Source organism: Paralichthys olivaceus, chromosome 16 (genome assembly GCF_024713975.1).
Source record: "Paralichthys olivaceus isolate ysfri-2021 chromosome 16, ASM2471397v2, whole genome shotgun sequence".
NCBI lineage: Eukaryota > Metazoa > Chordata > Actinopteri > Pleuronectiformes > Paralichthyidae > Paralichthys > Paralichthys olivaceus.
The window spans coordinates 5,355,416-5,377,462 of NC_091108.1; the positions used below are offsets into that span (position 1 = coordinate 5,355,416).

At 42.5% G+C, this 22,047-nt stretch overlaps 3 protein-coding genes and 2 long non-coding RNA genes across 7 annotated transcripts; 2 read left to right on the plus strand and 3 right to left on the minus strand.

The window, feature by feature from the left end:
- Positions 1-75: 75 nt before the first annotated feature.
- On the plus strand, positions 76-2,811 carry lrrc42 (leucine rich repeat containing 42). 2 transcript variants are annotated; one of them, XM_020111778.2, is made up of 7 exons: positions 76-771; positions 1,041-1,172; positions 1,263-1,384; positions 1,513-1,598; positions 1,679-1,792; positions 2,168-2,252; positions 2,347-2,811. In XM_020111778.2, the coding sequence occupies exons 1-7, from the start codon at positions 380-382 to the stop codon at positions 2,640-2,642; spliced, it is 1,227 nt and encodes a 408-aa protein (XP_019967337.2). In that variant the 5' UTR covers positions 76-379; the 3' UTR covers positions 2,643-2,811. The 2 variants fall into 2 exon arrangements, with proteins under 2 accessions (XP_019967337.2, XP_019967344.2); XM_020111785.2 differs by having other exon boundaries at positions 1,266-1,384.
- Positions 2,812-2,931: 120 nt separating this feature from the next.
- Positions 2,932-3,968, minus strand: LOC138405175 (uncharacterized). 2 transcript variants are annotated; one of them, XR_011238857.1, is made up of 3 exons: positions 3,830-3,968; positions 3,393-3,499; positions 2,932-3,070 (listed from the first exon to the last, which is right to left on the minus strand). It is a non-coding gene; the product is annotated as an uncharacterized lncRNA (long non-coding RNA). The 2 variants fall into 2 exon arrangements; XR_011238856.1 differs by having other exon boundaries at positions 2,960-3,094.
- A 3,404-nt stretch (positions 3,969-7,372) lies between these two features.
- On the minus strand, positions 7,373-9,065 carry LOC138405174 (uncharacterized). The gene is made up of 2 exons (XM_069511846.1): positions 8,968-9,065; positions 7,373-8,242 (listed from the first exon to the last, which is right to left on the minus strand). The coding sequence occupies exons 1-2, from the start codon at positions 8,983-8,985 to the stop codon at positions 7,523-7,525; spliced, it is 738 nt and encodes a 245-aa protein (XP_069367947.1). The 5' UTR covers positions 8,986-9,065; the 3' UTR covers positions 7,373-7,522.
- A 1,887-nt stretch (positions 9,066-10,952) lies between these two features.
- On the plus strand, positions 10,953-11,403 carry LOC138405176 (uncharacterized). Its single transcript, XR_011238858.1, has 2 exons — positions 10,953-11,091; positions 11,167-11,403. It is a non-coding gene; the product is annotated as an uncharacterized lncRNA (long non-coding RNA).
- A 6,228-nt stretch (positions 11,404-17,631) lies between these two features.
- On the minus strand, positions 17,632-21,662 carry tmem59 (transmembrane protein 59). Its single transcript, XM_020111558.2, has 8 exons — positions 21,507-21,662; positions 21,239-21,344; positions 20,953-21,047; positions 20,471-20,623; positions 20,274-20,346; positions 19,609-19,729; positions 19,218-19,335; positions 17,632-18,341 (listed from the first exon to the last, which is right to left on the minus strand). The coding sequence occupies exons 1-8, from the start codon at positions 21,660-21,662 to the stop codon at positions 18,189-18,191; spliced, it is 975 nt and encodes a 324-aa protein (XP_019967117.2). The 3' UTR covers positions 17,632-18,188.
- Between the last annotated feature and the right edge of the window lie 385 nt (positions 21,663-22,047).

Genomic DNA, 22,047 nt, shown 5'->3' on the forward strand with positions numbered 1-22,047 from the left:
TTTATACACATTTGCTTATTTATAAGGAATAACTCATATTGAGTGACAAAATAAAGAAACAGTTCCAGCTTGTGATGTTTATTACGAGCAGCCGGACCTTTAGTTTGAAGTCAGCCGGGCGGGCAGAAGTCTCAGTGCAGGTCAGTGACAGGATCCTGGAATTCACGTTAACACACGTAAACACCTAACAAACAATGAAATAATCCGTTTTAATACGCGGGGGTCGATTCCTACAAAGCATTAGCTTCAGTGGACTGCCCTGTTTGTTTGCTAGCAAGTGAGCATTTGCAGTCTTTCGCCCTGCTTCAAGTGTTAGCCGGCGGCTAGCTAGCTAAAGCTGCATGAGCTGTGTGTTGGTTGTGTCCTCTACTCTGGACGAATGATGGACGATGGCACCGTCTATGTTCGAGAGAAGGGACACCTCCGTCGCGTCAGTGACATCGTTCTGTCTCAGCCGAAGCCAGCGTCGTCCTGCAGGAGGACGAACCCGCTGGTGCTGAGGAAGGAGCACTTTGTGTTCACCTACAACTCCGAGGGGAGTCTGAGGTACACCACCAAGTCGCTGTTCGACATCACGCTGCTGTTCGTGGCTCACAACATCCACCACGTGGACTCTCTGGTGGGCTTCCCCGAGCAGATCGGGGACAGACTGTTCGCAGCAGCGGAGGAGAACCGTGCGTTCTCCAACACGGACATTTCCTCCAAAGCGCTGCGGTTGTTCGGTGACGCGTACGGGCCGATGGTGCTTGGATCCCTGTGTCTGCGAAACCGGTGAGTTTCAGTGCAAATGCATCTTTACTAAATGTATCCACTGAGGTCATGTGCTTATCTATTCGAGGCCTTACGGTAAAGGTCATTGAAGTGAATGGCCAACTTTAGTTTTCATGCCATATTGATATGGTTTACTTTTGGTCCAGATCTGGCAATCAGGATCAGACCACCAATGTGCTATCATTCCAGAAGTCTGTGCCCAAATAGTTTTGCTGTGTGGGTTTGCCACAAACCACAACGTTTCATGTCCCTCATTTTTCATTCCACAGGTTTCCACTCCTGCATGAGAGGATGGATGAAATTAAAACCTTTCACAGTCTAAAGTCATTGGATTTGTTTGGCTGCAGACTGGGTGATGATCATGAGATTTTCCATCATCTAACATCCACCTCATTGGCAAAGTAATAACAAGTGATTTCTCTGTTCCAAAGAAGCATTGCGAGGAATCTAAGAAATACCAAACCACTTACACTTGTGTCTTTCCTCTTCAGCAGTTTGATTCATCTTTTTATCGGTGGTAACAGTCTGTCAGACGCTGGCTTACAAAGACTGACTGCACCTGTCCGGATGATGAGGAGGGGACTTGATCGTCTTCAGCTCCTGGATGTTTCCTGTTTGTTACCAGAATATTAACAGCTCCCATATAGTGGTAGCACAAATACCACAACCTTCAAATTCAAACCAGTAATACGTTGATATGTTTTGTTAAACAGTTGGTCAGTTATTCTTTTTCTCATACAGATAACCCTATCTCAGAGAGAGCACTGAGATACCTCACATGCCTCCCTAAACTTGAAAAACTTGACGTATCTGGGACCAGTTTGAAGGTAAGCCAATAATGGTTGTGTGCAACACCTAGCTGCGGCTTATTGTGATGCTGATGTATAAAATTAATTTATTCCTCCAGCTTGATGCAGGTTTGAAGACGACCATATGGAACCTGTTGGGACTCGTTCGTTCTGAGAAGCCATTGGACTTCTTTGATCACTCAAGATGTAAAACAGAAGGCTGGGCCGAACAGGTACACATCCTCAGGTGCTGATAGGAGACAGTTCCATACATACTCCAGCGGATGTATGCAGAATTGAATCTGGGCTTTTTCCAGAGGTTTCACGCATGAACAATGCAGGGGGAGATTCTCCGATTCTCTTCTTAGAAGCGGTTGCAACAACAGAGACATTTTAGGAAGTGTTGAGGTGATGGGTGGCACAGCAGGCAGAGGTAGGACGTAATGTATTACATGCACCAGATGCAGATTTTGTCCCAGCTCTGCCCTTTGCTGCTCACTTCAACATTTCACAATTTGGTTCTGTTGAATAAAGGCTCAATGCCCAGAAAATAACTTTTAGAAAGAAGTGTTGCACATCATCTTAACATATGCTTGTCTTGTTTCCAGGTTGTAAACCAGTGGGAAACAAATACCTCCCAAATGCCAAAACAGAAGAAAATTGAAGCATCAAGAACATCGGCGCTACGCTTTTGTAAGTCTTCTTTTATTTAACATTACATTCTAACTGACTAACGTTAAATCAAATTGACTTATCCAATACTTATAAAAGTCTTTTTGTTGTATAGTCGGAAGGCAGAAGTTTGTGAGAGACGTCCTGAACGCAGCCCCCCTCGTTTGTGAGAGTGAAGAAGAGGACAAGCGGGAGAGACTGCATTTCTACAGACCTGCAGCTAACAAACACATGCTTGTGAAACAGGTTCCCCATAAGACAAATCATCCTGCAAAAAGTTCCTGTCACGGTATCAAAAAAAGACAGCGTCAGTCAGAGGTGTGTGGCAGCTCACAGCTGAGCCCGCCAACAAAACGTTCACCCTCATCAGCACTTAACGCCGAGGACATTGAATTGTTGAATAACTATTGAGGCATGTCCCACATGATATTTCTTGAAGAGCAACGCCTAGCTCAAGTATGTCCTATAACCGGTGACACTCAAAAATATTTCCAAAGACAAGTCACACTGGTTCACTGTTTTAGGATACATGTGGTGTTTTTAAAATAATTTTATGAATAAAGTTCAATATTTAATATTTGTTCACTTTCTGGTTTGTCAGTTTGTTGTTGAGAAACCCTGTTCTGGCCCGGTGCACAAAAAGTCACAGTCTCAGGTCATGGGCTTGAATCCAGCCCGGGAATCTCCGCATGGACGTTGGCATGGTCTTCCCCGTTGGCCCCCCCCGGCACCCCTGCCTCCCTCATGGTCCAACATGCGCAGTAGTAGGACTCATGGCTCCAAAGGGGAGAGGTCCTCAGGTGAGAGTGCTGGTGGTTGCGTGACCCTCCATGTCAGCCCTGCGACAGACCGGCAGTGTAGGCCTATAGCAGCATAACTATGGATGACTATGGGTCAGGGTTGAGCTAAAATCTTTATCAAAATAAATAAATATATATATGCAATATAGGCACAACTTGATGCTTCCAGACTTTCCAATAAGGTTCTGTGGAACAAAGCTATATTTAATAGCTGCAAATAAGTTTTTAATTAGCTAAAAAGTACACCTCATTAAAAACACAGATTTAGGAAACGTTTCTAAAAATATTATCAAAAGTGAAAAGTGGTAGTGTTGTGGAACTGTTTAGTAACAAGTGAAAGGATCTTGAGTCTATGTTGCACCTTGTTCTTGCTGTGACGTGGAATCTCAGCTTTGGTGTGGACTTCAGGCGCTGGTGCTCAGGCTTGTGGTCTGTCTCCTCCGGACGTATGTTCCGCCTCTTAATCACCTGGAGAGTGGGGAAAAAAAGGGTTTGAAATAAGGATGTTAATTTAATAAGATGCCACAACTGATAATCGTGATTTGTGACTGCAACACTGTGACACATCAGACTCAGAAATCAGATAAAAATAGAATCAGTAAATATTTAGTTTGGTACATAAACAAACTTTATGTCTTAAATTAGCTTTTCAAAGGAAATGTGACCAAAGTAACTACAGATCGGAATATCCTGCAGTTATATGCAGTCTATCTAACACCAAAGACAGAACAACATTTCATGCATGTAGTGTTGTGGAACTGTTTAGTAACAAGTGAAGGATCTTGATCTATGCTGCACCTTATTGCACCTGCACCCTCGCTGTGACATGTGACGTGCTCTGCAGCTCAATCTCTCATGAAGTCTCTATGAGCTTTTCTCATGTGTGTCTCTGTCCATGCATCTCAGTCCTTGTGTCTCTGTGTCCCTCTGAGGCAGCTCTGCTGAGGGGGATGGGGGTGAGGGGTTTGTTTGAGGTGAAGGAAAAGGGTGAGGGAAGGTTGGGAGTGGGAGGCAGAGGGAAGGAGGCGGGGAATGGGTCAGGTTGAGAATATAGGGACAGGGGCATAACTCTATGTCTTTTCAAACTAATTGGTGACTCGCCCACCACTGGCCTCTCCAGCACTGCGCTGTGTCCACACATGTCTACAAAAGGGGGACAGGGGTGAGGGGTTTGTTTTGAGGTGGAGGGAAAGGGTGAGGGAGGGTTGGGAGTGGGAGGCAGAGGGAAGGAGTGGGTGAGGGAGGGGTGGGAGTGGGAGGCAGAGGGAAGGAGTGGAGGAGTGGGTGAGGGAGGGGTGGGAGTGGGAGGCAGAGGGAAGGAGTGGAGGAGTGGGTGAGGTTGAGGACGGATGCTGATGTAATCGGATGTTCAGGACAAGAAGTTTGTCTCCAGCTGCTGCTCCTCTCTCCTCCACATCCTCTCAATAGTCTCTAGTTCATTCTCTGCCTCACTCATCTTGTTGAAGAAGGCCAAGTGTAATTTGGTGGAAGCGAGATTTGCTTCTTCCCTCATCAACTTGTCCTTTTTCTTTCCCTCCTCCTCGAGCTTCGTCCGTTCACTTTGGAGTTTCAGGACTTGCTCCTTCAGAGACATGTTCTGTCTTTTGATGTCCTCTACCTCTTTTAGTCCCACAGTTGATGTCTTCTCCTGCTGCAGCTTCACCTGCAGCGTCTCTGCCTGACTCTTCTTAAGCTCTTTTTCTGTGGTAGTGAGCACGGCCAGGCAATCAATATAAGCATTTGCATAAGCTATTCTTTTTTTTTTTTCACTCATGATGAGCCCGTTCTTGTGTGTGAGGTCATCCTCCAGCTTCCTCTGTCCGACCTTCAGCAGTTGGACCTCCTCTTTCAGGGCCTTGGTTTCCTCATCCACCTCTCGACTCCAGCTTGTCTCTGGCTGAGACGGCTCTTGGTGCAGAGCTGCCTCCAGACTCTTGCATTTAGCCTGGCACTCAGTGAGCTCGGACAGGCAGAGTATGTAGGCCTCGGTGCGAGCTCGACGTTTCTTTGTTTCTTTTTTTAAGAGACCATCCTTCTCCTTCAGCTTGTCCTTTAGCTCTTCTACTTCTTTGTTCAGAGATGTGCTCCCATCTGTCAGAGCTTTTATCTGACTGAAAGCTTGGAGGAGTTCGGCTCTGAGGGACGTCACAGTGTCTAGCTGCTGCATGATTTTACTATTTCGTGATGAAGCAGTGAAGAAACTTGTGCTCGAGATTGAACAGTTAATGAATAGGTTTTTCTGGTCTGCTCAGTTGTTTGTAGCTTTCTTGCTGGTTGGTGGTTGTTGTTGATCTCTTCGGGATCTTGGCAGAATTGATGTTTGTCTACAGGGGACATAATAAATAGTTTCAACATTGTAACTCTGAACATTGTGAACATTTCTGCATGAGACACTGAACTTGCCCTCAAACACATTTAAACTCCAAATAAACCAAAGAAAACTCACCACTAAAAAAAAGAATTTTCTGAAATAAATGACTGGGGAAACTTCCCTCATCAATCACCATAGCAACCAGGTGCTTAGATTTCAATTTGAAATTGAATTTTTGAATAAACACAACTGTTACTGTTATTTTGACCAGACGTCAATGTGAGTGGTACTATTAACCACTCACATTGACGTCTGGTCAAAATAAACCATTAATTTACAGAGTAACGTGAAAATATCCTGGTGCTAAAGGCGTTTTTGACTTTGCGTCACATTAACTCACTGCTCTCACTCATTCATTTAAATAGCAACATAAAATGACAGGAATATCACCAGAGTCAAAAATAAGCAGCAGAAAACACAAGACAAGCCAGAAACAATATTCCCACACTTGTCATGAACGCAAACCAACACAGAAACACATTATCTACATGTAACAGCAGCAGGTAACAGCAGCAACTTCATATTTTACAGGAGATTCATTGAAAAACTTCATTATGTATAGGTTAGCATTATAGCTACATACAGACCTCCACAGAGTGATGCATCACTTACCTCAGACAGGGTCAAAGAGGAGGAGCTAACCTGAACTTCAGTATTTAAGGAAAAGATAGCACCAATCAAAGTTCTCCTCTCAAAGCTTCAAATCAAATTGGTCCTGTTGTCCTGGCAGCAGTGGTGTTATTGCTGTGATGTCACTGCCCATCAAAATCAGCTTCAAACTCAAATCTTAACATCTGGTTGCCATGGTGATTGATGAGGCTTTTCTTTCAGTAAATGCTTTTTTTACTCTAACTCATGAAGATATTTGGATGACTACATTTGATTTACATTTGAAATGATAAGAATGTTGCTAATAATGTAATTTAATACCATCCAATTATATGTTTGAAACTCTTTAAAACACGTGGAGTTGTTTTTGTGTGTGTGTGTAAAATAATCCTTTATTAGTCCTCAGTTCCACAATTTAAAAGTTAACCCATACATAGTTTTTGGGTCAAATTTGATGCTTTCAGTAAAAATACCCTTATTTTCATTCTCTTAGCTGGAATGACGTCCTTGGCAGAGGGTCATAAAAACACACGAGACTAAGTTAAGTTATAATTTTGTTTATTTGACACAAACCCAGACAGGCTTTTATTTTATTTTTTTACATCTTAGACACAAATTAAAATAGATTTTGGAACACTGCTATAATAATTAAGTGCAAAGGAGTACAGCTCTCTACTGAAAAATACTATTGACTACATCATATACGTTCTATGCTCGACATGGGGAAGGTGTCGCCTGGATGTGAAACTTATCATTGGAATGTTTCTAGTGTGCAGGGATGGTCTGAATGGAAACAGAAAAACTAACAGGAGACACAGTTCATAAAGAAGGTTTCCATGCACACGATTTGGTTAACAAGGCTACTGTGCAGAAGTTGTTGCATTTAAGACATCGAGCGATATCAATGTGATAGAAATGTCATCAGTTTACAGGCACCGTGAAGATGAGTTTGTACATTCTCAAATCTGGTAACATCTTTATTCTACAGGTCCATCAATTCTGATTCATTTCAAAGTTTCAAAGGTTTCAAAGGTTTTATTTGTCATCTGCACAACAGATACAGCGTACATGTTGGCAATGAAAATCTTAAATCCCAGGCACCTCAAGCAACCCAACATGTAAGTGTCATAAAATAAGAGTAACTAAAAATACAAATAACATACACTGGTGCAAATGAAACAATAATTACAAATGTCAGTACTAGTGCAAAAAAAGTAAACATTATAAGGTGCAAAAAAATAAAATAAAACATTATAATAAAATAATAAATCATTATAAGGTGCTAAAATGAGATATATACATGTCAGGATTTAGCAGCAGTAATGGGGAGGTATGGACAGATATGAATTATTGCACTCATTATATTGGTTGGAAATATGATGAGTAGAAACGACAATGACAGAATGAGAATTATTGTAAACTAAATAAATAAATCTCAATTTTTTCTTATGAATAATATAATGTGTAAATAAATATGTTGTTTTAAACAGATGTAGTGACCTTCACAGACCTCAGGAGTTCAGCAGTCTTACAGCCTGTGGGATAAAGCTGTCCCTGAGTCTTGTGGTCTTGGTCCGGATGCTGCGGTACCGTCTGCCAGACGGCAGCAGTGAGAACAGTTTGTTGCTGGGGTGATGGGGGTCTTTCAGTATCCTGTGAGCCTTCTTCCTACAACGCTGGGTGTAGAGGTCCATGGATGGTAGCTCCGTCCTGGTGATGTGCTGAGCAGTTTTCACCACCCTCTGCAGAGTCTTACGGTTGAGGGCGGTGCAACTGCCGTACCAGGCCGTGATGCAGCCGGTCAGGATACTCTCGATGGTGCACCTGTAGAAGTTGCAGAGTATCCTGGAGTCCACGTTGAACCTCCGCAGCCTGCGGAGGTAGAAGAGCCGCTGACGAGCTGTCTTTGTGATGACTCTGGTGTGATGAGTCCATGTCAGGTCTTCAGTGATGTGAACCCCGAGGAACCTGAAGCTGCTGACTCTCTCCACAGGAGTCCCATCGATGGTGATGGGGGCGTGTCCGTCTCTCTGCTTCTTCCTGTAATCCACAATCAGCTCCTTGGTTTTGCTGACGTTGAGATGGAGGTTGTTGTCCTGACACCAAGATGTCAGGGCTCTGACCTCCTCTCTGTAGGCCGTCTTGTCGCCGTCTTTGATCAGGCCCATGACGGTGGTGTCGTCAGCAAACTTGATGATGGTGTTGGAGCTGTATGTGGCCACGCAGTCGTGCTTGAACAGGGAGTAGAGGAGAGGGCTGAGCTCAACAGGTTTAAAAGCAATGCCGAAATGTAGATCAGTTAAAATGACTTTTTAAAAACCAGTGTTTATTTTCAGTGAGGAGACTTTAAGAATATGAAGTTTGTTCAGGGGCGGACTGGGACAATAATTCAGGCCGGGAATTCGATTCATTTCCAGGCCACACTTCACACATAGACCTGACCTCTAAATTTGAAGGCTAACCCTATCTGTTGATGTAACGGTTGTGACTAGTAAACAAGTGGGCGGTGCAGTAAGTCACTGCCCTCTGCCATCTTTTCAGTGACGTCATCTTTGTCAAGTGCCATAAGAATCTCCTTTTCAGTTTCTTTTAAATGAAACATTTATTTTGAAAAATATCACTATGCATCAAGAACATTAAAGTCCAACAATTGTAAAACACGCAAGACATTGTCTTTGTGCTTCACAGCCATAATGAATCCTTTGCTTGTTTCCTAATGAGAAAAACCACAGCCTCTTTCCAACCAACTGGCAGCTTCCCATACGTTATCAGAACTATGGATTTGAATAAGTGCTTTCGCTATCATCTCTGCCTTCTCTTCCTGAGACACTGCTGCATCCTCCCCCATCTTCAGTGATACTGTCATTCGCTTCTAATTCCCCTAATGCTCCTAATCCTGCCCCAAACATTTCCCTCCCTATTGTATTACACAAAAAAAACTGAAACACTTTTTTACTTTTTGTACGATTATCATAACCCCTGCTTGCGCTTCTTTATACTTGATTCAGGCCCCCTCCTTTGATTTTGTGTGCCCCTGTCCTATAATATTGTGACCCGCCCCCTCCTTTGATTTTGTGTGCCACTGTTCTATAATTTTATGACCCGCCCCATTCCTTTGATTTTGTGTGCCTTTGTCCTATGATTTTGTGACCCGCCCCATTCCTTTGATTTTGTGTGACTTTGTCATATGATTTGTGTGCCCCAAAGAAGAAGAACCAAGTCTGAGAAATCATTTATCTAAAGCAAGCGGGCAGTGAAACAGCAGTATGAATAGTATGAACAGTATGGCACAGGACAGTTTCAACGCTTCTCTGAGTAATTCAGAGATAACAGAAACAACACAAATGATTTCCATGTCACAGTGTCGAGAAGCGTCTGTGTTTGAGGACAGCTGTGTCTGTATCAACAATGAAGAGCTACGACAGAAGCTGGTAGAAATACAGCAGATGGCAGGGATGCTGCAGACAAAGAACAAAATACTAATGAAATCAGTGCATGATGGAAAGAAAATTAACCGCACTATCTACCAAGTCCTAACATGGAAGAAAGTTGAATTTGAGGACGCATTTGATGTTATACAGACAAAGATAGACGATGTAAGTGCAAGAGTTCTGAATCAGCGGAAAAGTTGCAACTGCAGTATCTGTGATGAAGTATCAGAGAGGGTGGTTGGATTTGACAACCAAGTAAAGAAGCTGAGGATGGACAACAGAAATCTGTTGAATTTATATACACAGCAGGAATACTCCAACTGCACTACCTTAGAGTCGTTGGCTGAAAATGGGAAACAGACAGAGATGCTGGAGATGATCGAAGAAAACCTGTTGGTGAGAATGCAGAGTCTGCAGGAGAGAGAGGAAAGTCTGAGACATAAGGATGAACGTGAAACGTTCATGAAATGTGAACTTGAGGCAATGAATGAACATAAGAAAAGAGAGATTTACAGATTGAGAGCAGAGGTTTGTACTCTTAAAGACAAATTAGATGATGCTGAGGAAGTCATCAAGGTTGGAGTTCAGAGAACACATGAGCTGACTTGTGTGAAATCTCTGATGGAGAAGAAACAGGCAGAAGTCAACAAGTTGACCAACATACTGCAAAAAAGAAATGAACATGAAAAACTCCTGAACCAGCAGAATACAATACTTATGGATGACCTGGCCAAACGTAAGTCACAGAGAGACAAACAATACAAAGAGAACAAAATGCTGAAGACATCACAGCAAAATCTTCTGTGCCAACTTCAGGAGGCGGATCTGCTCATCCTCAACAAAGATGAGCTCATAACAAAGAATAAACGGGAAATTGCTGACTATGAGAAAACCATTGAGGAGCAGCATTTACTCACAGATGATTTGAGGAAAACAGTCCGTGACCTAAAGGACCAAGTGGAGGAATCTCAGCTAAATCTTATCAAGGAGCAAACCACGGATAATCATCTCAATCTGCAAGAGGAATTGAAAACATCGATTCAGCAGGAGGAGGAAAAGACAAAACCTAATTTTCTGTGGTTTCTGAGTATGGTTTTGTTTACTGTTACCCTTGTAGTGAGTTTCTTTATTTTCTAATCTTTCCTGACCAATGGACTGGTGTACAGCTGCAACATTAACTGCGAGTTTGTACAGCCCTTCTACAACTTACTTAAATGCTATGTAAGTTATAGACAACAATAAATGCGAAAAAAGTTGTGAAACGCCTCCATCAAAGTCGAATAATAGATCTGGGTCCCGACCATGGCCTGCCTATTGGTGACCTATGACCTAGAGTGATAAACTCCTCTGGTTTCTGGCCTTGATGGAACAGAAGTAGAAGCAGAATTCAAGCTCTCAGGTCCACCTCAGAGGTCAAGAGGAGGACCTCATGGACCTACAGCAGTCTGCAGCTGTTAGGGTTCATCTACAAGCTTGTCCAGCTGTTGAGGGTCTACTACAGGAGTCACAAGCTATTTGGGTTCTTACACCGTGTTCCAACATATGTATTGAGTTTCGTGACTTTTCGAGCATGTTTAGCCCCCAAAAATGTGATCAATTGTAAAAACGGCTTTTGGTGCATTGCTACTGCAACAACGTTCAACAAAAAGGTATGATGTGCATGAATCAACAACAATGACCCCTTCATCCAAAATGGCTGACTTTCTGTTGTGTTTGGAATGTAGGTCCTCAAGACTTTTTTGTACATCTCAGCATGAGACATATGCCCAAATATTTTAGTGCATTTTGGTAAGATGTACCGCAGGGCCTGCACTTCAGGGGGCGAAGTCAATTGGCCACAACCATACACGAAAACCATTTGACAGGTAAATGTCTTTCTTTCAAGTTTCAGCAAAAGTTCTGCATCTTTAGGCCGCCAAATAAGCGATTCATTGGAGACATTAAAAACATAATGAAACAATGGTGTGGTTATGTTTGATTAATGGGAATTTACACTGCAACAGCCTATCACGGCCTTACTGAAAACGTTAGATTATGTAGGCCTACGTAACGTAGCCTATGTCAATAACGTCACGCAACAGTTACCGCACATTTTGAATGAATGAATGAATCTGCGAATCTGTGAGTTGTCGCTGGCTTTCTTAATATTTCTATTCCGTTGCTGTTATGGATATACGCAAGTAAAAACCCACCGACAGTCACCTCTGCAAAATCACATCAACCAACGCCTCCTGATGTTGTCAACAGAGAAGGACAACAGTTTGAGCCAGAGCCCGTTGCTAGCAGCTCCGCAGAGCCCAACCCCGGCAGCAGCCATAGAGTGGAGGCTACCAGCAGCAGGTCAAGTGCAACCGCGACTGGGGCAGTATTGGGGCCACAGCTGCCTGTTGTATCTGTGAGTGACCTCGGCACAGACAACACCAAACAGGTTGTCTTGAAAAAATATCCTGTCAAAATGTTTGGCTCAAAAAACGGATAATTTTCCTCTAGCTGGTATTTGAACAGGGACTGGTTTGAGTACTTGGTGGAAAAGGACGCCGCATTTTGTCATGCCTGCAGAAAATACAGATCTGTATCATCAGATGAGACCTTCTCCATTAAGGGATTTAATGACTGGAAACATGCCATTGAAACAGGCAAGGGCTTAAATAAGAATGCGGCTTCAAAAGAACATTTAGCCTGTGAAGCAATGTGGAGAGATTTGCAAAAACTTAGAGAGACAGTAAAAGAGAACTAACGAGGATTACAAAAACAATCCCACAGAATAAACGCTATACCAGCCCACAGATACAAAACGAGATAATCGAAATGATGAGCAAACTTGTGACAGAGGAAATAGTGAGACAAGTCGGAGGTAGCTGGTATTCAATTAAAGTGGATGACACACAGGATCCTTTAGGCCAAGAAAATATATCTATAGTGGTGCGTTTTGTTGACGATAACTGTGGTGTGTGTGAGCGCTTCTTGGTAATGGCCACATCATGTCTGGCAGGCATGGTGGTGTGCAGAAATTGCTCCAAAACAAGCTGGATCGTAACATACCATATATTCACAGCTTTAATCACCAGCTTCATCTGGTTGTGATTCATGCTATGCCCAGTGAAGCAGCTGTGGTGGAATTTTTTGGAGTATGCAAAAAAAAAAGTACAGCATGTACAACTTCATCAGGAAGCCCACCGTCGCTATGTTGTACAAAGGTGAGACCCTGAAACGTCTCTTGGACCAGAGATGGACTGGCCACTTGGCAACGGTCAAAGTTGTGGTGAGCAGTTTTCAGGACATATTCACATTACTGACCGAGGTGGAGAACACACGAGGCCTTGGAGCGGAGGTGCGTGTCGAGGCTACGGGGCTGCTTCGTGCCATTACGCAGAGCAGTTTTCTGTTCATTGCGCACCTTGTTATGAAACTGTTGTCACTTTTCGAGCCACCGAACAGACTACTACAAGCCGAAGATATGGACTTGTTCACTGCGGGGACACTTGTGAACAGTGCTTCTGACTGTGTGAAGACACTGCGCACAGAAAATGAATTTTCTGCGCTGTGGGATCTCCGCGCTCCTCCAGCCACAGCCAGCGGGGCTGTGCCAGCGACCGGCCCGGTCCAAGCAAGAGAAGACAGACAGTAAACAAGAACCTCTGTGAATTTGCAGTTGAAGAAACAATTGGGCAGCCACAGAGTGACATAGACGAAAAGACCGAGTTCAAGAGGTTATTTTACAGTGTTATCGATGCTGTGCAAGGAGGGATGGATGCGCGTTTTGGAGAGCGCACTGGCTGCTTTGAACCCAGAGGCCGAGAAAAATTTCCTGGACCCATCAAAGGTAACCCCTCTACTGGAATTAGCTGGAGCTGACGTGGTTGAATCTGAATATGTTGTGGCCCATGAGTTCCTGTTGAAGAAAATGACTGACACCCCGGTTCCCCCCGAAGATGGAAAATGGACTATAGCCAACATCCTACGCACATTCAACTGTGCACTCCAGGCTATGCCGACTGTTGTCACAGCATACACCCTTGCCCTAACTTTAGGAGCTTCCACAGCAGTATGTGAAAACTCATTTTCCACGCTCAAAAGGGTGTTCTCAGAGCATCGGCGCAGTATGCTGCACAGACACAAGGCCCAGCTTATTCAGCTCGCTTTTGAAAAGGACCTCACTCACAGGTTCAAGTCCCAGTGGAAGGATTCATTGATGAGGAGGTTCAGTTCGGAGAAACGCCGCCTCCCACTGTACTGACACAGGATGGACTGGAGAGAGGACAGCGCTGCCTCCACTAAAAGTAGGTTCAAAGTGCGTGTGTGTGTGTGTATGCACACGTGCGTGCGTGCGTGTGCATAATGGAAATGCATATCCCTCTGCTGACTGTTATAAAATGCACCCGCCATTGTGCTTTTTCAGTTTGAGAGACGGTTCTGGTGTTACATCTATGTTGCATAGTCAAGTGTTTTGTGGATAACATTGCTTAAATGTTATTTATTACTTTAAATTATGAAGACTATAGCTGGTCATTTTGCTGTTGGTTATGTTTAACGTGATGGTTACGTTATCAGTGCTGCGCGAATAAAGTATAGGATTATGGCTAGAAAAAATGGTGCCCTCCCATGCATTTGATATGCCCCCCTTAACACTGAGGTCTGGCGACGGGTCTGGCACAAAACCATCTTGTCAAGTGCCATAAGAATCTTCTTTTCAGTTTCTTTTAAATGAAACATTTATTTTGAAAAATATCACTATGCATCAAGAACATTGAAGTCCAACAATTGTAAAACACACGTCTTTGTGCTTCACAGCCATAATGAATCCTTCCCTGGTTTCCTAAAGAGAAAAACCACAGCCTCTTTCCAACCAACTGGCAACTTCCCATACGTTATCAGAACTATGGATTTGAATAAGTGCTTTCGCTATCATCTCTGCCTTCTCTTCCTGAGACACTGCTGCATTCTCCCCCATCTTCAGTGATACTGTCATTCCCTTCTGATTCCCCTAATGCTCCTAATCCTGTCCCAAACATTTCCCTCCCTATTGTATTACACACAAAAAAGAACAACTTTTTACTTTTTGTACGATTATCGTAACCCCTGCTTGCGCTTCTTTATACTTGATTCAGGCCCCCTCCTTTGATTTTGTGTGCCACTGTCCTATAATTTTGTGACCCGCCCCCTCCTTTGATTTTGTGTGCCCCTGTCCTATAATTTTGTGACCCGCCCCCTCCTTTGATTTTGTGTGCCACTGTTCTATAATTTTGTGACCCGCCCCATTCCTTTGATTTTGTGTGCCTTTGTCCTATGATTTGTGTGCCCCAAAGAAGAAGAACCAAGTCTGAGAGATCATTCATCTAAAGCAAGCGGGCAGTGAAACAGCAGTATGAATAGTATGAACAGTATGGCACAGGACGGTTTCAACGCTTCTCTGAGTAATTCAGAGATAACAGAAACAACACAAATGATTTCCATGTCACAGTCTCGAGAAGCGTCCGTGTTTGAGGACAGCTGTGTCTGTATCAATAATGAAGAGCTACAACAGAAGCTGGTTGAAATACAGCAGATGGCAGGGATGCTGCAGACAAAGAACAAAATACTAATGAAATCAGTGCATGATGGAAAGAAAATGAACCACTGCACTATCTACCAAGTCCTAACATGGAAGAACGCTGAATTTGAGGATGCATTTGATGTATTACAGACAAAGATAGACGATGTAAGTGCAAGAGTTCTGAATCTGCAGAAGAGTTGCAACTGCAGTACCTGTGATGAAGTATCAGAGAGGGTGGTTGGATTTGACAACCAAGTAAAGAAGCTGAGGATGGACAACAGAAATCTGTTGAATTTATATACACAGCAGGAATACTCCAACTGCACTACCTTAGAGTCGTTGGCTGAAAATGGGAAACAGACAGAGATGCTGGAGATGATCGAAGAAAACCTGTTGGTGAGAATGCAGAGTCTGCAGGAGAGAGAGGAAAGTCTGAGACATAAGGATGAACGTGAAACGTTCATGAAATGTGAACTTGAGGCAATGAATGAACATAAGAAAAGAGAGATTTACAGATTGAGAGCAGAGGTTTGTACTCTTAAAGACAAATTAGATGATGCTGAGGAAGTCATCAAGGTTGGAGTTCAGAGAACACATGAGCTGACTTGTGTGAAATCTCTGATGGAGAAGAAAAAGGCAGAAGTCAACAAGTTGACCAACATACTGCAAAAAAGAAACGAACAAGAAAAACTCCTAAAGCAGCAGAATATAATACTTATGGATGACCTGGCCAAACGTAAGTCACAGAGAGACAAACAATACAAAGAGAACAAAATGCTGAAGACATCACAGCAAAATGTTCTGTGCCAACTTCAGGAAGGAGATCTGCTCATCCTCAAGAAAGATGAGCTCATAACAAAGCAAAGCAGGGAAATTGCTGACTATGAGAAAACCATTGAGGAGCAGCATTTACTCACAGATGATTTGAGGAAAACAGTCTGTGACCTAAAGGACCAAGTGGAGGAATCTCAGCTAAATCTTATCAAGGAGCAAACCAGGGATAATCATCTCAATCTGCAAGAGGAATTGAAAATATCAATTCAGCAGGAGGAGGAAAAGACAAAACCTAATTTTCTGTGGTTTCTGAAATGGTTTTTGTTTATTGTTACCCTTGTAGTGAGTTTCGTTATTTTAGAGTCTTTCCTGACCAATGGACTGGTGTACAGCTGCAACATTAACTGCGAGTTTGTACAGCCCTTCTACAACTTCCACCCAAAACCTTTTTAAAGAAGTCAGAATACCTGGATCAAGGGTATTCAAATGGAATTCAAAGACGTCGAGTGAGAGAGAATTTCCTTACATAATGTGTTATGATTCAGTGCCATATATTTTGAAGTAGCTCAGTAGTTGTATAACTAGTATCAATGTTTGTCAAATGTCTATATAAAGTCAAAAACCAAATAAAAAACAATTCAATTGAATTTCAACAATTTTATTAATTTTCACATTGAACTGGAGGGTACTCTAAGTCTAGTTATTTTCTCGTTTCAAGTAAAATAGGGTTTGCATTTAAAAACAAAATAAAGAGCTTTTGAAAAAGGCATCTTAAAATAAAGTGCTTAATTTTAGAAATAATTAATTAAAAGGTGTAGTTTTCTTTTTCTTAACTATATTTCACATATAAACAATCTAAACAAATATTAACAACTAAACAGCTTAAACAAACTTTCCTCTTTGTTTCCCACTTTCTCTTGTTCATTGAGAGAAGTAAGCTCTACCTCGTGCTGCCAGGGTTTACTACTAAAGAGAACAAATGCTATGTAAGTTATAGACAACCATAAATGCGAAAAAAGTTGTGAAATGCCTGCATCAAAGTCGAATAATAGATCTGGGTCCCGACTATGGCCTGCCTATTGGTGACCTATGACCTAGAGTGATAAACTCCTCTGGTTTCTGGCCTTGATGGAACAGAAGTAGAAGCAGAATTCAAGCTCTCAGGTCCACCTCAGAGGTCAAGAGGAGGACCTCATGGACCTACAGCAGTCTGCAGCTGTTAGGGTTCATCTACAAGATTGTCCAGCTGTTGAGGGTCTACTACAGGAGTCACAAGCTATTTGGGTTCTTACACCGTGTTCCAACATATGTAATGAGTTTCGTGACTTTTTGAGCATGTTTAGCCCCCAAAAATGTGATCAATTGTAAAAATGGAGAATCAACTTTTGGTGAATTGCTAATGCAACAACGTTCAACAGCTGACTTTCTGTTAGGTTTGGAATAAAGGTCCCCCAGACTTTTTTGTACATCTCGTCATGAGACATGCCCAACTATTTTAGTGCATTTTAGTAAGAGGTACCGCAGGGCCTGCACTTCAGGGGGCGCTATAAAGTCAATTTGGCACACCCCTAAGTGAAAACCATTTGATAAGTAAAATTCTTTCTTTCAAGTTTCAGCAAAAGTTCTGCATCTTTAGGCCGCCAAATAAGTGATTCATTGGATTCATTGCAGACAAGGCTCCTCAGTTCTAGCACTGCTAAATTTTAACTTTTAAATTCTGTATTATTTTCATCCCAGGTCTAATTTTCTTTAGTCATTATCATTTGAATCCAATTTCAACTATGTAAAGCAGTTTGTAACTGTGTTTTGAAAATTACAGCATAATAAATGTTAGCTACAGTGTGTGTAATGGTTGAAATAAAGTCACACCCATACAAACAACTTCACTCCACTGTATTTATTGTTGAACCATCATTACAAGAATAGAAAACGGTGGGAAGGACCTACTGCATGTACCATCACTGTTAAGATCAAAAGCATAGGATTTTATTGTACAATTCAATATATTCTGGAAGTTACTGCAGTAGAAACATAAGAACAGCTGTGAATCTGCAACATTAGCACAATCCATATTACCAAGAGTTGAGATTGTGGGTGAAACCTGCATCAGTTCAAGTCAAGCAGTTAATTTAAACATTATTCAGTAAAATAAGTACACACCTAATGCACACATGAGAAAAACCCAAAACCGATTTGACTTCTACAGTCATCACTTTACTATAATGCCTCAATTATAACAATATACAGAAAAAAAACCTTATTTTCATTACTCCAATTTTAAAAGGGAGACAAGACGTATGAGTTATACAAAATGTTCTCCAAGTTCTTGATCCTGTTACAAGCCCAAGAAGTACAGGTCTTGTGCCAGAGGATAAAAAAAAAATCAACTAAAGATAATTCATAAAGGAAAATGTCCCTTCTCTGCTACAGCTTTGGCTTCTAGATGTCGGACTGGCCCAGGTTGACTTTGGAAGGGAGTGGCCCTGCCTCTTCCTCTGGCCCTGTGGAGGTGATGATCAGCAGGGAGGAGGCTGGATATGGAGTCAGTTTCTGCTCCTTGATACAGTCACTGTCACCATAGATGCTCAATTTCTGAGAGCCAAAAAGGAAATTACTGAAATGTTGAAATACAAATAGCAAGAAAATCGGCCTCAAAGCTCCTCTATGAAACTGAGGGAGCTTTAGAGGCCATGGCAGTATAACACTGACTCGGCTTAATGTTAGGAACAAGGGAAGGAAAGAAAGAAAAACATTACGAGAGAGAGCTATATATCGATTCATACTTTTCTTATTAAGTACAATATTTCTTCATGGCTTCACGCATGTATTCATTAAGTCAGCCTGTCTCTCGCACCAACACATGTACTCTTGCACTCATTGTGACTGGATAGCAGTTGTATAGGAGCAATTCTGTCACAAAGCTTTTTGATCCATATAAATGGTTGATTACTATATCTGTGATCACTATAAGCAGGTCTACAGCAGTGTCCACTGTATGTTCTCCACCAAGGAGGTGATGTTTTTGTCTGCATTACATAAAAACTACTGGGCAGATTTCCATGAAACTTGGTGGAAGGGTGTGGTATATGTTGGAGACAAAAACAATTTCTCAGAGTATCTATAATGGATCTGGATAAATAAAGAAAAAAAAAATCAGGCATGTTTAAGGGTCTATATCTATGAGTGTGTGCAACGTGGTGAATTTAAATGTGCCTCTCGTAAGAGGACTGATGAGTGTCAGTCTAGTCCTAAAGAAAATCACAGCCTGCAGGAAGGAAATCACAAACAAATAAAAGTAACTAATCTGCAAAGGTAATTTAACAAGACTCAAAAAAAGATTGTGTTACAGACAGAGCTGGCCGTTTCCTCATTACCTTCTATATGCTGAGCTAATACAGTCTCGTCTATGTGTACATACATTTTGCAAAATTGAGCTTGCATGTTAACCACAGACTGCACAGAACTTACCTCAGCAGGTACATACTGGTCTACAGCAGTTGCTACAGTGGCACAGCAGATCCAGATCAGGACCAACACAGACAGGACCAGAGTTGTGGTCAGGATCCACCCAGGCAGCCATGGGTTCCTGACAAGAAAAGTACAAATAACTTGTTTGTGTGGTTCCATTGAGATGAGATCTTCTGTCTGGCTCTACTGAGTAACCCTGTCCAGACCTATACATATTATTACAATTCTCAGTTTCATACACATTGATCCATTTTTGGCTACAATTTAAACACAGACTGCCACATATTGATTTTATACAACTTTGAAATGGGTGAAATGATTTGCTCCACAGCGACCTCTAAATGCTTATCAGAGTCAAAGTGAATGCTTGATACAGATTCTTTCAACTGACCTTGACAGACAGCTGAAGAGGTTGTATTCATCATAGCTGCGGTCCCCGGGCATGTCTCTGTCCCGCTCCTGGATTAAAGCGCGATGGTATTCTTTGTAAACTGGGTCGCTAAACGAAGGGACTAGAAATTGAGAAGTAAAAGTTAGTTCTGGAAAACATTACTCCTGGTGTATGTGAGACTAACAAAAAAATGTTTGTGGTTATAAAGCCAGTTAGTCTGCATCAGGGAACCTTGGAGCCATTCAGTGAACCAGTCAAGACTTAACTAATCGGTCCTGTAATCAAAGATGTGTCATAAGGGCTGTGCACCTCAGAGCTCAACCTGCAGAATACAACACATCCACTGATGTCCTCAGTATTCGCACTAGAGTAACATTGTATAAATGTTCATTGAGCTGCAACAGAACCCATTCTCCAATGTGGAAAAGGGGGATTCAGTGTAATGATGTGGCATCTACGCAATGATGTGTCATTATTACCTTATGAATACAAATTTTAACGAGTCTTGATATTTTACAGATAAACCATTATTTATATTATTTAAATATATAAATAGCTTAACTAATACTCTGACAAATACAACCAAATATATAGAAGACAGGTAGAAAATATCACTAGTTTTACCCCTTAAGTGGAATTCAAGAAAATTTGAAAGGAAGGCTTACGGCTCTTTTCTGGTTCCTCTTTAACATCTTTTACCAGATCAACCTGGGAGAAGAACTTGACTTGTGGTTCAGTCTGTTAAACAAAGAACAAGAATTTGTTGCAATAGGTTCCTTGATTATATTTGCACAGTAACAGGATAAGGCGTGTTTGCTTCACGGATATGACATTAAATCACTTCGACCTTTAAGTTCTGTACCTGGAAAATAACAACTTTGCCATCATCAGCCTGGAGGTAGAACGTCCATGAGGAGGTGATAAGGCTGTGAGCCTGACTCATGACATCATCCCAAAATCCTCTGACCAGCGTGAGGGGGAAGAGCAGGTGAATCCTTGGCATCATGGCCTCCAACTGAAAAACAAAAAACCAAACTGTCAACACTGTTGTTTTTGTGGATTCTATACCTGCCTATCATTTATATATATATATATATATATATATTAAATCCTTGTGCCATCATCCTGTGTCACTACACTTCAATACAAAACTATTTCTGGGTTCACAGTTGTACATATTCTCTATTTTCGTTCTTATACCTATAGGGTGAATCACCATATACCTTCTCCAATTCTCTTGTTTGCCTGATTCTGACTTGTGTGCTGCTGTGACGAATGAATCCCCCAGTGTGTGATCAATAAAGTGTTATCTCCTCTCTCTTGCAGAGTGTTTGATACTCGTACCTGCTCGTGCCGCTGCTCTGCAAAGGGAAGCTGACTCTGACAGCCCAGGTTACATGCATACTGCTCATCAGTATGTGTGTAGGCTTCTTGACAGGCTGCAGGAGTGCAGAGGTGGTGAGAAGGGACACATGGTGAAACAGGATTACAGACAAAAGGACAAACGGCTGATTAGGAGCAGGTCTCCTTATGAGGTGGAGTGTGTACACGTCAGGCTCGTCGTGTGTTTTGAAAGTGTGTGTTGACTGTGGGAGCACGCTGGCCTGACAGGACACGTGTGATGACTCACTGGATTCACACTCGGACTTGGTCTGATTCAGATCCTCGCTCTCACGGACAAACTGGCAGATGGAGAAGAGACGACAGCCCCTCTGACAGGCGAAGAATTCCTCCTCCTGCAAAACAGTAACGGGGCGATGTGAGCACGAAGCCTCTGGAAAACATGGCGCATCTCCACGTTAGACGCAAACGGCAGCTTGTTCTTTTAAAAACAATGAGCCACGCAGGCCTGCGCGTCGGTTAGCTGCAGCTAGCACGAGCGGGGAGGCAACACTCACCCGTGGGTAGGTGTGCAGACTGTAGGTCATTTCACATGACCGGAGACAGGACGCGCTGCTTCCCAGGACGCTGCTGAACACGTCCGCAGAGCAAGACGAGCTGCACAGGAGCGCGAAGAGTCCAGAGACGCAGACGAAGCAGGACACGGTCCCCATCTTGTAAAAAACCTAAACAAACACGACGCTGCACTTCCGCCTATTTAATCGCTCCGTTATCGCGCGAGACTCTGCGAGGTTTGCGTTCTGCTATGTTTAAGGGCTCCGGGTAAATTCATGAAATGACCATAATACGAGCTGTTTGAATTCTCTGAAGGGCAAGACAAGGAGCCCCATTGCTTCCTAGCTTATCTCCTTCAGCGTAGGAACCATCACACCGTCGTCGATGAAAGGAAAGGGGAGAAAATGCGGCCCCACAATCCTTTGCAGAACAAACCGTGTTAGTTGCACCTGGATGTAAACACAGACAGCTGTTTTATTCTCAGGACACGAGTCAGTACTGAATCCTCACATGTTCGACTGATTTCTTCTCTGTCACATCTGT

Bases quoted from the DNA above. Each gene is read 5' to 3' on its own strand.
- lrrc42 (XM_020111778.2), top strand. From the start codon at position 380: ATGATGGACGATGGCACCGTCTATGTTCGAGAGAAGGGACACCTCCGT. The intron at 772-1,040 runs GTGAGTTTCAGT...TTCATTCCACAG, and splicing joins TCCCTGTGTCTGCGAAACCG to GTTTCCACTCCTGCATGAGA. The intron at 1,793-2,167 runs GTACACATCCTC...TCTTGTTTCCAG, and splicing joins CAGAAGGCTGGGCCGAACAG to GTTGTAAACCAGTGGGAAAC.
- tmem59 (XM_020111558.2), bottom strand. From the start codon at position 21,662: ATGGGGACCGTGTCCTGCTTCGTCTGCGTCTCTGGACTCTTCGCGCTC. The intron at 20,347-20,470 runs GTACAGAACTTA...TTTGTTTAACAG, and splicing joins GCAAAGTTGTTATTTTCCAG to ACTGAACCACAAGTCAAGTT. The intron at 18,342-19,217 runs GTAAGTTCTGTG...TTTGGCTCTCAG, and splicing joins ACCAGTATGTACCTGCTGAG to AAATTGAGCATCTATGGTGA.